A 16,196-nucleotide genomic window follows, 5' to 3' on the forward strand; every position below is an offset into this window, starting at 1 on the left:
TTGCCATGGCGATCTGTCTGCAGTGAAGTGCAGTGGGTTCCTAACTTGGGCTAACTCAACAAGACGGTTTCTCCAGAACTGATTCTCCCACCATGCTCTGCACATTGTATAAATCTTCAAAATATTCTTTCCACTGCTTGCTCCTGTTCGTCTTCAATTATCTGACCATTTTGGTCTTTCACTGTAGCCATTTTAAGTTTGTAAGATTCACTTAGTTCTCTTATCTTCCAATACAGCCCTTGTGTTTTGTTTATTTTGGTGTAAGATAAAGATAACTGCATTAAATCTAAATTTAACTTTAAAGTTCCAGCAACAAATAACAAAATAATGCAGTAAGAAAAGTCAAACAAGAATCGAGTTGCAATGCTGTAGAAATCTGTCCATTACACCTTTTAGGAATTCGAGATTTCCTCAAGCCCACAGCACTGAAGCCCAAAAGCATCTGTTTTAAATTAGCAAGCAATGCTACAGGAGTGAGGCTCAAACCTTGTGGATCTCATTGTGGGACCTCATTAAATAAAATTGCCTGCGATTAAGGGGTTTAAAAAGGCGTGCGCATGCTCCTTATGTCACCTCAAATATGTGATTTAACTTGGTGACTTGCAAAGTAGGCACTCCGACTTACTTGCCTGATTCCATGAGGCAAGTATGCAGAATGTGTGGATGTGCCCTCTGAACGCACCATTGCAAAACTGGTTCTTATGTTCTGGAAAGGGATATTTTGCTACCTTGTGGACCGATTCTATATTGTTTTCTATGTATCTGTACTATCAGTGTCTTTCCATTTGTGTGTGTTATAATACTTGTAAATAAATCTCTTAGTTTTAACCTATACATGTCAGCCCAACAGGCCCTGCCTTCTTGAACTGCTGAAGCGGTTTGATACACTGAGTGGTTCACTAGGCCACTTCAGAGGGCAGTTAAGAGTCACCCACATTGGTGTGGGACAGGAGTCACACATAGGCCAGACCAGGTAAGTATTGGAAGTTTCCTTCCTTAAAGGACATCAGTTGGGTTTTTACGACAATTTGACAGCTTCATGGTTACTTTTACTGATATTTCCAGATTTAAAAATGAAAAACAAATTCAAATCTCAAACTGCTATGGTGGGATTTGAATTTGCATTCTCTGAATTATTAGTCCAGGTTTCTAGATTAGTAAAGTAACATAACCACTACACTATTGTACCCTGGGTATCATAGATGTGACTAGGAGCGCCCACAATACTACTGTGATTGAAACGTGCTCTTCAGTAGATTAGCTGTACATTTGATCGCTTCTGTGCATTAAAGAGGGGCTAAATAGATTTTATTAAAAACGGTTTTGCTTGCTTTGCTATTGTACATCTGCACTGAATTTTTAAAAATTAATTTATATTTTGCTTTTAATGTTATGTTTAATATAACTTTAATAACCTGCTGTTGTCTTCCAGGGATCTCCATTCGCTATAACAGTAACAAGTAAATTCTGTAAGCACACTGGTATATTCCACTGCTGCACATTCTGTTCCAGTGGTGGACAAAAAGATGTCCGTTGTGGCTGCAGAGGCACAATGCCTGGTGAGTTTAATAGAACAGCTCTACCATATAATGGCCTAATAGACATTAGAATATGTATTTTTTGTATATATCATACTATGATTTAAAATTGTACTTGTCAAATTGATTTTTAAATGTATTATTGAAAGCCTTTATAACCAAGCTCCCTGATCAAAATTTAACACTTAATGGACTGTAAATAAGTTATTGATTTCCAAGTTCACAAAGAGCAGCCGCATTGGCTCACTTCTCCGGACAATCCATATAAATAACTTTCAGAAACAGTAACAGAAAAATTAGAAACAGCTGAAATAATATTAGAAACTGAATAAGCGTTTCTTTCTTTCCCCTCCTTATTTATTTTCATTGAGTGTGAACGTTTAGCATCGTCTAGCCAAAAGGAGGAGCCTTTGTAGATTTTGAAACCATTTTTAAGTGGTTCAATATGGACACCGAGATGGGATGACTTATTTCTGTATGGTGCTCCATCCAGAACACTGAGGAACAACTTGTGAACAGTGCAGTTCAGATTATAGGATTGGGCTACCTTGAGATAAATGTTTGCCTTTTAAAGAAGGTTAAAAATGCATGTTGTGTGATAAAGGGTATTGTTTCTGACACAGCATTACATGAAATTTACTAGCATTACTGAGTCTACAGTATTGTGAAATTTTGCTCTCTGCCTTTAATTGGCAGGTGGGTATCAAGGCTGCGGACATGGACACAAAAATCACCCTGGCCAACCGCATTGGTCCTGTTGTGGAAAGTTGACTGAAAATTCGGAATGCTCTGGAGCAATAAATGGCAACTCGTACCGGAGCCTGGTTAGGACTGTTGCTCTGTAACAATTCAAGGCAAGGGAACCACAAACTTAAGATTGATCATAGAAAATTTAGTAGTGAAGTAACTTAGTGAAGTTCAGCCAACGTAGAAAAATTCTGATGTTCGGGGCTAAATAAAGCTTAGCCAATTTGATGCCTGGTATTGTCTTTCTCATTATAAGATAAGGACAGAATGGAGATGTTCTGATCTGGTCAATATTGATTATTTTGGGGACCTTGTCAAAGTTGCTATCAGTTAAAAGAAAAGGAACTTAAAAATTCACTGAGCCAACACTTATCCAATTGATAATCAAAGGACTGCAATGGAGGAATAACATAAAGGAAATAGGAATGTCGTTTTTGTTGTAGTTTGCACAAATGAATACTCTATACCACAAACTGTAATAACAGTGAAGAAAAAGGATCTAGTTTAATGGCATTAAATCGTACTAGAGGCAATACATTTTAGTGCTATTAGGCATAGAAAAATAATTGTAAGACTAATGGAGGTGGGATGATCAAGATAAAATATATTGTAGATTGAGCAAGATTAGTGTGAACTGCCATATGGGAATTGTGCATATATCTTGGTGACCACAAACAGCTGATTCAGTTGAACTAGGAATTATTGCTTCATTCAGAACTTTTCCAATTAAAATTCTGCATGTCTCTTAATATAGGGATATGGCAAAGGATAATGTGAAATGGAACTGACATTGCCTGTGCCATTTGTGGAATATATATAAAATTCTTGGATTGTGTCTTGTATGTGATTATCTTTTAGATATGCCTATTCACATTTGGCCTAAATGCTTCTCTATATTAATATGGATCTGTATTGAGTGGCTGTTTAGACCATCCTTAGTGAGCTTGTGACTGAAATCAAAATTAAAATTAAATCAAATAATAAATTTCTAATAATCATGTGCAACTATATAGCATCTTTTTGTAATTCTAGTTTTGTGCTAATTTCAAATATTTATCAAAACTTATTTTGCTGCATTGCATCCTAAACAGCATATTTTAAGTTGAGTATGTTAAGTCATTGTAAAAATGCAAAATGCATTATGTTGTTAGCCATTTATTTTGTATGTAAACTTTGTTCAATTTGAAATCTAATTTGCTGTAATATACCGCGGTCCAGATTTGGTGCCTGATTTTTGCTAAAATTAGCAAAGCCTTTTTGTATTCCTCTTTCTCTCTTCCTATGTGGTTTTTTTCTCACTCACAAAGAATAAGTAGAAGTTTGAGTAAATGTTACTAGTCAAAGTCTTCTTGCATGATGGGGGAATGCTATATGGATTAAACAACTTTTTGCTTATACTATCAAAAATGTTGTTTGTGACGTATGCTAGAAAGTGGCTAAATTGCTTTATTTAATCAACCTTTTTTATGCTAATAAAACATGCTGCTTATGTATACACTTGTTTTTATGATTTCACTTCTAAATCTGTAGAGTATTTTGATCAATCAAGTATACGGACCACTAAAAACAATTGGCTCTTTGAGCCTGAAGCAATTTCATGTGCTGTGTTGAAGCACTGGACTTCTTTCACCTATTGGGCTTTTCTCTGTCTGTATTTTTGTGATTCTTTCATTTGCCTATGATGTTCATCAGACATTTAAAAGACTGGATTTTTAAATAGCACGTAATACACAAATTCAGTGTTTCACCTATTTAATAAAACTTATTTCAAAGTATTAATTACCTTTTTATCCTTCTGATTTCTGGGCTGTGCTTACATCCAACATACATCATCAACACATGGAAATTGGACATTAAAAAAATCACAATTTAAAGAAAGACTTTTATATAGCGCCTTTCACAAACTCAGGATGCCCCAAAGCGCTTCACAGCTAATGAAGTATTCTTGAAGTGTAGTCATTGTTGTAATGTAGGAAACGCAGTAGCCAATTTGCGCACAGCAAATTCCCACAAACAGCAATGTGATAATAGCCAGATAATAGTGATGTTGGTTGAGGGATAAATATTGGCCCTAGGATATTTAGCAGAAAGAGTTCACATGAAATGGTCAAAACCATAATGACCATTTGTGAAAGGACTTGGGTTTTGACTGACTGAAATCAGCTACATTCATACTTCTGACTATTAGATGAGAGTGCTATCACTGAGGTGAAGGGGCTATATAATATAAAAATATATATATATAAATAAAACTTTTAAACAAAACTCCATTTCAGTATCAATTGAAACTGGAGGGTATCAATCTAACATTGCAATTCACATTACTGTACCATGATGGGTTATGTTCTGCAATGATCATGATATTTCCATGGTCCTGGAAAGCACATGGACTATCATATTTAATGAGGTATTTGAATATTGATAACTCCTATCCAATTTCATCCAGCTTTTTAAAGGACTTAGTTAGGACTTGGTAAGAGAATTGGAATCTGACACCAAGTATGGTTGTAACTTAAATCTTTTATTGTGTCTGACCAAGTCTCAACACACTCTGTGTCTCTAAGCAGCAGTCATAGAGAAATAAATGTAATCACCCCATTTTTCCTCTGGGTAGAGACATAACCATCATTGAACCTTTCGTTCTTGTGTCTCTCCTCAAATTGTGAAGGACAGCTCAAGATCTTTATAGGCCTCTAGTCACACACACTCATCCTTATTGTGATAAGTGTTATTGTGAACAAGACACCCAAAAATAAGGTCGTTCCTGACAAACACTAGATGCTAACTTTATCATCTTGGGTCGATCGCCCTGCTTCCTGTCTCAAGGCTGTCCTATCTCGATGTATTGACAAAGTTTAGTCAATATGCTCATGGTGAAATGGGCGGACACATGGCAGATGAAATTTAATTCAGAAAAGTGTGAAGTGATACATATTGGTAGAATGAGCAGAGGACATATAAATGGTACAATCCCAAAGGGGGTGCATGAATAGCGAGACCTGGGGGTATATGTGCACAAATTGTTGAAGGTGGCAGGGCAGGTTGAGTAAAGCAGTTAAAAAGGCTTACGGGATCCTGGGCTTCATAAATCGAGGTATAGAGTACAAAAGCGTGGAAATTATGATGAACCTGTATAAAACACTGGTTCAGCCCCAACTGGACTACTGTGTCTAATTCTGGGCACCACACTTTAGGAAGGATGTGAAGGCCTTAGAGAAGGTGCAGAAAAGATTTATGGGAATGAGGGACTTCAGTTACATTGATAGACTGGAGAAGCTGGGGTTGTTCTCCTTGGAGCAGAGAAGATTGAGAGGAGATTTGATAGAGGTGTTCAAAATCATGAGGGGTCTGGATAGAGTAGATAGAGAGAAACTGTTCCCATTGGCAGAAGGGTTGAGAACCAGAGGACACAGATTTAAGGTGATTGGCAAAAGGACCAAAGGCGATGTAAGAAAAAACTTTTTTACGCAGCGAGTGGTTAAGATCTGGAATACACTGCCTGAAAGGGTGGTGGACACAGACTCAATCTTATCTTTCAAAAGGGAGTTGGATAAGTATCTGAAGGAAAGAAATTGCAGGACTATAGGGAAAGGGCGGGGCAGTGGGACTAGCTGAGAGTCGACATAGGCTCGAATGGCTGCCTTCCGTGCTGTAACTATTCTATGATTCTATGACCACACTTGGAGTACTGTGTACAAGTCTGGTCACCATATTATAAAAAGGATATAGAAGCACTGGAGAGGGTGCCGAGAAGATTTACAAGGATGATACCAGAAATGTGAGGGTATACCCATCAGGAAAGGATGAACAGGCTGGGTCTCTTTTTGCTTAAAAAAAGAAGGCTGAGGGGTGACCTAATAGAGGTCTTTAAAATTATGAAAGGTTTTGATAGAGTGGATACAGAGAGTGTCTCCACTTGTGGGGAAGAGCAAAACTAGAGGCCATCAATATAAAATAGTCACCAACAAATGAAAGAGGGAAGTCAGAAGAAACTTCTTTACCTATAGGGTGGGGAGAATATGGAACTTGCTACCACAGGGAGTGGTTGCAGCGAATAGTATAGATGCATTTAAGGGGAGGCTGGACAAGCATATGAGGGAGAAGGGAATAGAGGGTTATGCTGATGGATTTAGCTGAGGAAAAACAGGAGGGGTCTCGAGTGGAGCATAAACATTGGCATAGACTGGTTGGGCCGAATGACCTGTTTTGGGCCATATATCTTTGTAATCCTTGTAGGCATGAACCACACATCCTGTACTTCACCAGGAAACAAAACAGCAGTCGGCTAAATTGGAAAATAATATTGTAGGATCCGTTCCTCCCCCCCCAACTGTAAAAATTGGACTATGAAATATAAAAACCCAGAACTGCAGAGCCCGCAAAAAGGGCTTGACAATAAAGAGTTCATTCAAACATTGCAGCCGAAACTATGACTGGATCACAATCTAAAATACGAATGCTTCTGAAAAAGAACATTCGCATAATGATTTACCTTAAGGGGTTACATTGTCCACCTCAGACCGTGGTCCCCGAATAACTAGTTTTAAGTGCAGGCCTAGACAATGGGCTGGGCCTTGAACCTTTTGAATACGAATGCTAATGGAAACCAACAACCTCGCATATGCAGTCATTTTGGGAGGATTGCATTGTCAGAAAGATATCTCAAATCAATGGACAATTCACACATTTTGAAACAAATCATACGCTCAGAAGGGGGCCAGGAAATACTGCAAGTTGGTTTTGGTTTAAAGTAAGATCACTTCGAAGACTGGGGTAGATTTTCATAAAGCTGTTGGGAAGGAGGCGGGACTACAACTTTCGGGTTTTAGTCCCGCCTACATTGACGTTCGGCCAATCCACGCGATTTTCCCTTGATTGACCTAGTTAAGCCCGCCCAGCGGGCTCAGCAGGCCAATTAAGGGCCACCTGGCAACAGGTGACGTCACAGACTGAAATTTCATCTGTCAAGAGGTCTTGACAGATGAAATATCAGTGTTTCACAGCTGTTTGAAGCTGTCAAACATTGACAGTCTGACTTCTAACCTGAGTCCTTCTACACAGACTCAGTTAGAAGTCTCACCGGCAATGAAAGCTGAAGGCTGTCACTTTTGACAGCTCGCAGCCATTTTGCTTTCAGTGCCGGCTGAGTGATGGACTCCCGAAACCTAGAGGAAGAAAAGCTGTTAAGGTAAGTACAGGTAATTTAAACTTCTTTACACACTTTAGACACACCAAACACACTTACCTTTGCACTCATGCACCCATCACTCACCTGAACACTGACATCGCGACCCCCTCCAAGCCCTTCAACCCGACGGCCCGCCTGCTCTAACCTGGCATGGTTTGGAGCCGTCGGGAATCCCACACGACACCCCTCAAAATAGGGATTAGGCTAAAAACTGCCTGTTAACAGGCAGTTAATTGGCACTAATCCCTTCCCGCCTCGGGTCGGTGGGTCCCAGTGCGGGGCGGGTACCCGCCTCCCCTGAAACTTACGTGGAGGCGGGTTTTGGGCGGGATGGTGTCGGGACTCCCGAAATTGGGATTTCCCCCCCCCCCCAACATGCCTGAAACCCGGCCTGACGGCTCCAGGAAAATCAACCCCAGTGTGTGGGAAGCCGACGGCAGAACAGCGAACAGAAAGATTCGGGCCTACAATCAATTCCAAGAGACAGCTGATCGGGAGTGGTGATTGTATGTTTCAGCCAAATCATAGAGGGGGCTTTTATGATTGAGTCTGAGTAAGTTTGTGAGTTTCCGTCAGATCACAATAAGGGTTTTGTGATTGAGTCTGGGTAACTTTATATGTAACAGTCACATCGCGGACGGGTTTAACTGTGTCATATTGTGTCGATGCAAATGACCCTTGTGTAGGGGTTTGTATTTTGGGGTTGTTAGCCTGATATAAATCGTAGGGATTTATACTGGGGAAGTAACTGTGTGTGTGTGTGTTCAATAAACAAACGAATCAAAGGTTGAGCTAAAGCCCTGTGCCGTGTGTATTTTGTTCTTACACACAGTTCTTGGACGTCAGGATGTATAACGGGGGACCAGTATTGGAGAAAACCCCTTACAATACATTAAACCCTGAAGTATCCTGGGATACTTTAATCCACAAAACTCTTATGTACACACAGCAGCCAGCCTGGTCGTCTTCGACATAGTGCCATGGATCTTTTATATCCACCTGAGAGGGCAGACAGGGCTTCGGTTTAATGTCTCATTTGAAAGACGACACCTTCAACAGCACTCTTTCAGTACTGCACTGAAATGTTAGCCTAGTTCATGTGTACAAGTCTCTGGAATGGGACATGAACTCACAACCTTCTGACTCAGGCGAGAGTGCTATCACTGAGCCAATGCTGACACCTGTTAAGAAAGATGTTTGAGGAATATCATACATACATGCAAGCTCTGAGCCAATCTCTCAGGATGTTCAACTAACAGGTGTGAGCCTTGGGTTTACAACTATCCTTTGAGGTTGCATTTCAAAAGCATTATCTTCCTTGCAGCCACCAATGGAGCGAGTGGCAACTTAATTGGAATCTGCAGCAGATCCCCAGCCAAGGACAATTGAAGTTGCAGCTCTGGAGGAATTAGGGGACAGAATGGCGCGCAGTACGAATCACAGCTTCCAGACCATGGCAACCACTGTGTCTCGGGCCTTTCGGGATCTGCTAGCTTCCATTAGACCAGTCAGCTTGCAAATCAGTTGGGTCACAGATCCAGGGCCCAGTGGAAGGGTGACGACTAGAGTCCACCTGCCTGATATTGACATCTCTTAGGACAACAGTACACATCGAGACTCCGGCCTTTTCCCTCAGAGCACCGTGCCAGTGGAACGTCAGGATGCCCAGGAGTAAGCACCAGAAATACAGCCAGTAGCGCTTCTCCGAAAGACAAGGGTCACCTCAGTCATATAATCTTTTTGTAGAGTATAAGCAGCTAACCACCTCCTGTGCTTCAGGCCCTCAAGTTGCACCTAGAAAAAAACATGAGAATAGGTTAAATAAAAAGGCACCTATAGGCACCCAGGGAAAGATGGTGTTAACATAAGAACATAAGAAATAGGAGCAGGAGTAGGCCAATCGGCCCCTTGAGCCTGCTCCGCCATTCAATAAGATCATGGCTGATCTGATCCTAACCGCCAATCCACTATCACAGAATTAGACACACGAAATAGGAGCAGGATCAGGCTACACGGCCCCTGGGCCCGCTCCGCTACCCACAGGGCCATGACCGAACCGAACCTAGACTCATGTCCAAATTCCTGCCCGTAACCCTTAATTCCCTTTACTTCTAGGAAACTGTCTATTTCTGTTTTAAATTTATGTAATGATGTAGCTTCTACAGCTTTTTGGGGCAGCATATTCCATGGACCTACCACCCTCTGAGTGAAGTAGTTCCTCCTCATCTCAGTTTTGAAAGAGCAGCCCCTTATTCTAAGACTATGCCCCCTAGTTCTAGTTTCACCCATCATCGGGAACATCTTCCCTGCATCCACCCGATCCAACCCCTTCACAATCTTATATGTTTCAATAAGATTGCCTCTCATTCTTCTGAACTCCAATGAGTAGAGTCCCAATCTACTCAACCTCTCCTCATATGTCCATCCCCTCATCCCCGGGATTAACCGAGTGAACCTTCTTTGTACTGACTCGAGAGCAAGTATGTCCTTTCTCAAGTATGGACACCAAAACTGTACGCAGTATTCCAGGTGCGGTCTCACCAATACCTTGTACAACTGAAGAAATACCTCCCTATTTTTATATTCTATCCCCTAGCAATGAAAGCCAACATTCCATTGGCCTTCTTAATCAGTAGTTTGATTGTGGGCACTTTGGAATTCACTGTAATAAAATAGAACGTGCAGTTACATGGCACTTTGTTATTGATGGAGATTAAAGTCATACAGGAAAATGTGCGGGTGCTCTGATCCTGTGAGAAGCAAGCGCAGCTGGTTACAGGCAGAATGGGAAAAAATTGCTTCAAAAAGCATTTCCTAGCTGCAGAAATCTGTGATCAAAATCTCTTGACTCTTGTGTCTTCTCACTGCCCCCTGTATCAGCTGATCCTGGCAACTGCTGCACCTCATAATTCTCAGTCCAAGTTACCAGGAGTGCGCTAGCAGTGCAAACCCAGGAAACTCATGGCTGCCTTGTCATTGGCTCTCACTCTGACATATGCAAATGAGGCCAGTGGGGACATGGCAGGCGGATCGTGGGAAGCTCAAAAGAAAACTCGGGGGAAGCTTTAAAGGCGCACAAACATCAGAAACCAATTACACCTGAATTTCCTCGCAAAAAAACCCCACACGGTTTATACACCATTAATGCACTGAAAACAGAGGAAATTCATTCCCAGTCTTTATTTCTTCCCTTCCAAGAAACCACGGCCTAGAAATTCAGTGGGCTGTGCCACCCGTTAGCGCCTTAAGAGGGCGCTAAGTGGGTCAGAAGCCACTGGCCACGCCTCCCGCTAAATTTAGTGGGACGCTAATGGCGGCGCTAGCCGTTAGTGCTGCGCCGCTAGCGATGACGTCATCGCTGTGCGCAGCGCCCCGCTACCGCCCCGATCGCGAAATTTAGTTGCGGCCCCTGCTTTGACGCCGGACGCTATTTGCAACCGGTTCAGGGGGGCCTACCTGCGGCGGTAGAGGCACTGAGGTGCGGGTGGCCATTTTTTTTGCTGTCCGCCTGCCAGCACCTCTCCGCGCTGCCGTCCTCGGCCTCCTGAACCCCCCGCGGAGTGCCGATGGCGTGACAAGAGCCCAGCACTTCTCCTCGGTGCCAGGCTCTTTTGCCGGCACTCGTGATCCTCGATCGTGCTGCACAAGGCCCATCCCCTTTAAGAAGGGGAGGAAGGCCTGCAGTACCGCAGCGCGCCGTGCCGCAGCGTGTGGTGCCACGGCACGTTGCGCAGCGATCTTCAGCTGCAGCGCCCCGAGAGGGATGAGGGGCGCCTCCAGCAGCACCGCGCTTCCCTCTGGGGTGCGCAAAGTGAATTTCCGGCGGGCGGCCGCGACTACTTCCGGGGCGCTACTTTGAGCGCCCTGTCGAGGCTGGCGCCCCAAACGGGGTGCTATTGAATTCCTAGGCCCATGTGTTGTCTCACTTTTGCTTTTGCCTTGTTCACGTGCACTAGTATCTGTCTTTTCAGTGGTACTTATTGATGGAACTTTGGATTGGAACCTAACCTCAACCTCCCGAGGTAGTTTGGCTGCACTTTCTCTTTTCAAGTTTACCTTGCACTTGCTTTACAGAGCTTGTCCTTTCAAGCACAAATTCTCAATTAAATAATAGTTCAGAACTGTCTTCAAGTTGTTGCTTCATAGAAACATAGAAGATAGGAGCAGGAGTAGGCCATTCGGCCCTTCGAGCCTGCTCCGCCATTCAATGAGATCATGGCTGATCATCCAAATTCAGTACCCTGTCCCTGCCTTCTCCCCATATCCCTTGATCCCTTTAGCCTCAAGAAATATATCCAATTCTTTCTTGAATATATTTAATGAACTGGCCTCCACCGCCCTCTGTGGCAGAGAATTCCACAGGTTCACCACTCTCTGGGTGAAGAAATTCCTCCTCATTTCAGTCCTAAATGGCTTACCCCTTATCCTTAGACTATGTCCCCTGGTTCTGGACTCCCCGGCCATCAGAAACATCCTTCCTGCATCTAGTCTGTCCAGACCTGACAGAATTTTATAGGTTTCGATGAGATCCCCTCTCAATCTTCTAAACTCCAGTGAGTATAAGCCCAATCGACACAATCTCTCCTCATACGTCATTCCTGCCATCCCAGGTATCAGCCTGGTGAATCTTCACTGCACTCCCTCCATGGCAAGAACGTCCTTCCTCAGGTAAGGTGACCAAAACTGCACACAATACTCAAGGTGCGGTCTCACCAAGGCCCTGTACAACTGTAGCAAGACATCCTTGTTCCTGTACTCGAACCCTCTTGCTACGAAGGCCAACATACCATTTGCCTTCTTAACCGCCTGCTGCACCTGCATGCTTACCTTCAGCGACTGGTGCACAATAACACCCAGGTCTCTTTGCACTTCCCCTTCTTCCAATCTATTGCCATTCAAATAATAATCTGCCTTCCTGTTTTTGCCACCAAAGTGGATAACCTCACATTTATCCACATTATAGTGCATTTGCCATGTTTCTGCCCAATCACCCAACCTGTCCAAATTGTACTGGAGTTTCACGACATCCTCCTCACAGCTTACCCTCCCACCCAGCTTTGTGTCGTCTGCAAATTTGGAGATATTACATCCAATTCCCTCGTCCAGATCATTAATATATATTGTGAACAGCTGGGGTCCTAGGACCGATCCTTGCGGTACCCCACTAGTCACTGCCTGCCACTTGGAAAACGACCCGTTTATTCCAACTCTTTGCTTTCTGTCCGCCAACCAGTTCTCTATCCAAGTCAATACCTTGCCCCAATCCCATGTGCCTTAATTTTGCACGCTAATCTCTTATGTGGGACCTTATCGAAAGCCTTCTGAAAGTCCAAATACACCACATCCACTGGTTCTCCTTTATCTATTTTACCAGTTACATCCTCAAAAAATTCCAGTAGTCAAGCATGATTTACCTTTTGTAAATCCATGTTGACTTTGTCCGATCCTGTCACTGCTTTCCAAGTGCTCTGCTATTACATCTTTTATAATAGACTCTAGCATTTTCCCCACTACCGATGTCAGGCTTACCGGTCTATAATTCCCCGCTTTTTCTCTACCACCTTTTTTGAATAGTGGGGTAACATTAGCTACCCTCCAATCCATGGGTACCGTTCCAGAGTCTATCGGGTTCTGGAAGATGACCATAAGAACATAAGAAATAGGAGCAGGAGTAGGCCAATCGGCCCCTCAAGCCTGCTCCACCATTCAATAAGATCATGGCTGATCTGATCCTAACCTCAAATCTTCTATCACTGTGCATCCACCCGAACCAGCAATGCATCTACTATCTCTAGGGCCACTTCCTTAAGTACCCTGGGATGTAGACCATCAGGCCCTGGGGATTTATCGGCCTTCAGTCCCATCAATTTTCCTAACACCATTTCCCTACAAATACTGATTTCTTTCAGTTCCTCCCTTTCATCAGACCCTATGTTCCCTGGCATCTCTGGGAGGTTATTTGTGTCCTCCTTTGTGAAGACAGAACCAAAGTATGTATTTAGTTGGTCTGCCATTTCCTTGTTTCCCATTATAAATTCCCCTGATTCTGACTGTAAGGGACCTACGTTTGACTTCACCAATCTTTTTCTCTTCACATATCTATAAAAGCTTTTACAGTCAGTTTTTATGTTCCCTGAAAGCTTACTCTCATATTCTATTTTCCCTTTCTTAATTAATCCCTTTGTCCTCCTTTGTTGACTCCTAAACTGCTCCCAATCCTCAGTATTGCTTTTTCTAGACAATTTATATGTCCTCTCCTTGGATCTTATGCTATCCCTAATTTCCCTTGTTAGCCACGGTTGAGTCACCTTTTTTGTTTTATTTTTATGCCAAACTGGGATGAACAAATTCTGTAGCTCATCCATTCGGTCTTTGAATGTTTGCCATTGCCTATCCACCGTCAACCCTTTGAGTGACATTCCCCAATCAATCCTACCCAACTCACTCCTCAAACCATTGTAGTTTCCTTTATTTAAATTGAGGACACTTGTCTCTGAGTCAACTACTTCATTCTCCGTCTTAATGAAGAATTCGATCATATTATGATCGCTCCGACCCAAGGGGCCTCGTACAACAAGATTGCTAATTAATCCTTTCTCGTTACATAATACCCAGTCTAAGATGGCCTGATCTCTGGTTGGTTCCTCGACATATTGGTCCAGGAAACCATCCCATAAACACTCCAGGAATTCCTCCTCCACAGTATTGTTACTAATTTGGTTGGCCCAATCTATATGTAGATTAAAGTCACCCATGATGACTGCTGTGCCCTTATTGCACGCTTCTTTAATTTCCCTTTTAATGCCATCCCCAACCTCCGCCTTACTGTTTGGAGGTCTATATACCACTTCCACTAATGTTTTTTTCCCCTTAATATTTCTCAATTCTACCCATACAGATTCCACATCATCAGAGCTAATATCCTTCATTACAATTGTATTAATCCCTTCTTTAACCAGTAATGCTACCCCACCTCCCTTTCCTTTTTGCCTATCTTTCCTGAATATCGAATACCCCTGGATGTTGAGTTCCCAGTCTTGGCTATCCTTGAGCCATGTTTCCGTAATCCCAACCAAATCATATTCGTTTACCAATATTTGCACAGCCAATTCATTCACCTTATTACAAATGCTCCTCGCATTAAGACACAAAGCCTTCAGGCTTGTTTTTTTAATGCTCTTAGACCTATTAGAATTATTATTTACTGTGGCCGCGTTTGATTTAAACCGTTGATTTCTCTGACTGCCACTTATGTTTTTCTCCTTCCTATCTTTTGCTTTTATCCCTGTTTTCCTTTCCTCTGTCTCCCTGCTCAGGTTCCCAACCCCCTGCCATTTTAGTTTAAACCCCCCCGAACAGTGCTAGCAAACCTCCCCGCAAGGATATTTGTCCCGCTCTGGTTCAGGTGCAACCCGTCCGACTTGTACAAGTCCCACCTTCCCCAGAAGCAGGCCCAGTGATCCAGGAAACTAAAGCCCTCCCTCCTGCACCAACTCTTTAGCCACGCATTCATCTGCTCTATCGTCCTATTCCTATACTCACTAGCACATGGCACCGGGAGTAATCCAGAGATTAAAACCTTTGAGGTCCTACTCTTTAATCTGCTACCCAGCTCCCTAAATTCTTGCTGCAGGACCTCATCCCTCTTCCTACCTATGTCGTTGGTCCCAATGTGAACCACGACCTCTGCCTGTTCACCCTCCCCCTTCAGAATGCCCTGCAGCCGTTCAGTGACATCCTTGACCCTGGCACCAGGGAGGCAACAAACCATCCTGGAGTCACGTCTACGGCCACAGAAACGCCTATCTGTTCCTCTTACGATAGAATCCCCTACCACTATTGCTCTCCCACTCTTTTTCCTCCCTTCCTGAGCAGCAGAAGCACCCCTGGTGCCAGGAAGTTGGCTGCTGCTGCCTTCCCCTGGTGAGTCATCCCCCTCAACAGTATCCAAATTGGTATACCTGTTTGAAAGGGGGATGGCCACAGGGGTCCCCTGCACTATCTGCCTCAAGTGGCATTTTCTGAAAATGACCGGTATTGCCTTCTCAGTGGCCCTGAATATATGTTCTTATACTTTTGTTACAATAACAAAACTGAGGCAAGAGATCAAGTTGTAACCTTTGGGAAAAAATTGCTTTGCTTGTACTAAGATCAATCTCCCTGCTAAGAACTACAGAACCATAGGGGTTTATTAGCGCAGAAGGAGGCCATTCGGTCCATAGTGTCTGTGCTGTCTGTTCGCTCGAGCATTGCAAAACTAATCTCACTGCCCTTATAACTTGTATCTTCTTCTGCTTTAAATATTTATTCAATTTCCCCTTAAAAGATGCAATCACTCCCTGTGGCAAAGTATTCTATGCTCCAACAATCCACTGTATAAAGAAATTTCTCCTAATCTCTGTCCTGATTCTCTTAGTGGCTATTTTAAATTGATTACCCCTCGTCATTGATTCCCCAACTAGAGGAAATAGTCTTTCCCTATTCAGTTTATTAAAACGTTAATCACTTTAAAAACCTCTATTAAATCTTCTCATAGCCTTCACTACTCCAGTGGAAATAGTCCCAGTATCATTCTGTAGATCAAGTCAGACAGAGAGCTCCTTGCCAATAACTATCCTCCTGGAATTCTGTAAAGGATAAGAATGCCAATTTGTCAAAATAGATCAATGACTCGATCCTCCAAAGAGAAAATTACATTTCTGAGGCAACTTTAGCAAAGAAAA

At 42.9% G+C, this 16,196-nt stretch overlaps 1 protein-coding gene across 1 annotated transcript in view; it reads left to right on the top strand.

The window, feature by feature from the left end:
* The window catches only part of trim45 (tripartite motif containing 45), a 44,122-nt gene extending 40,340 nt beyond the window's left edge, over positions 1–3,782 (top strand). The window contains exons 5-6 of the mRNA XM_086006767.1: positions 1,433–1,559; positions 2,235–3,782. Coding sequence (XP_085862893.1) covers positions 1,433–1,559; positions 2,235–2,383 — 276 coding nt within the window. The 3' untranslated portion in view covers positions 2,384–3,782. The remainder of the gene's footprint in view (positions 1–1,432; positions 1,560–2,234) is intronic.
* Positions 3,783–16,196: the final 12,414 nt, after the last annotated feature.

Source organism: Somniosus microcephalus, chromosome 14 (genome assembly GCF_052327205.1).
Source record: "Somniosus microcephalus isolate GS21.2 chromosome 14, FLI_Smic_1.0, whole genome shotgun sequence".
Lineage (NCBI taxonomy): Eukaryota > Metazoa > Chordata > Chondrichthyes > Squaliformes > Somniosidae > Somniosus > Somniosus microcephalus.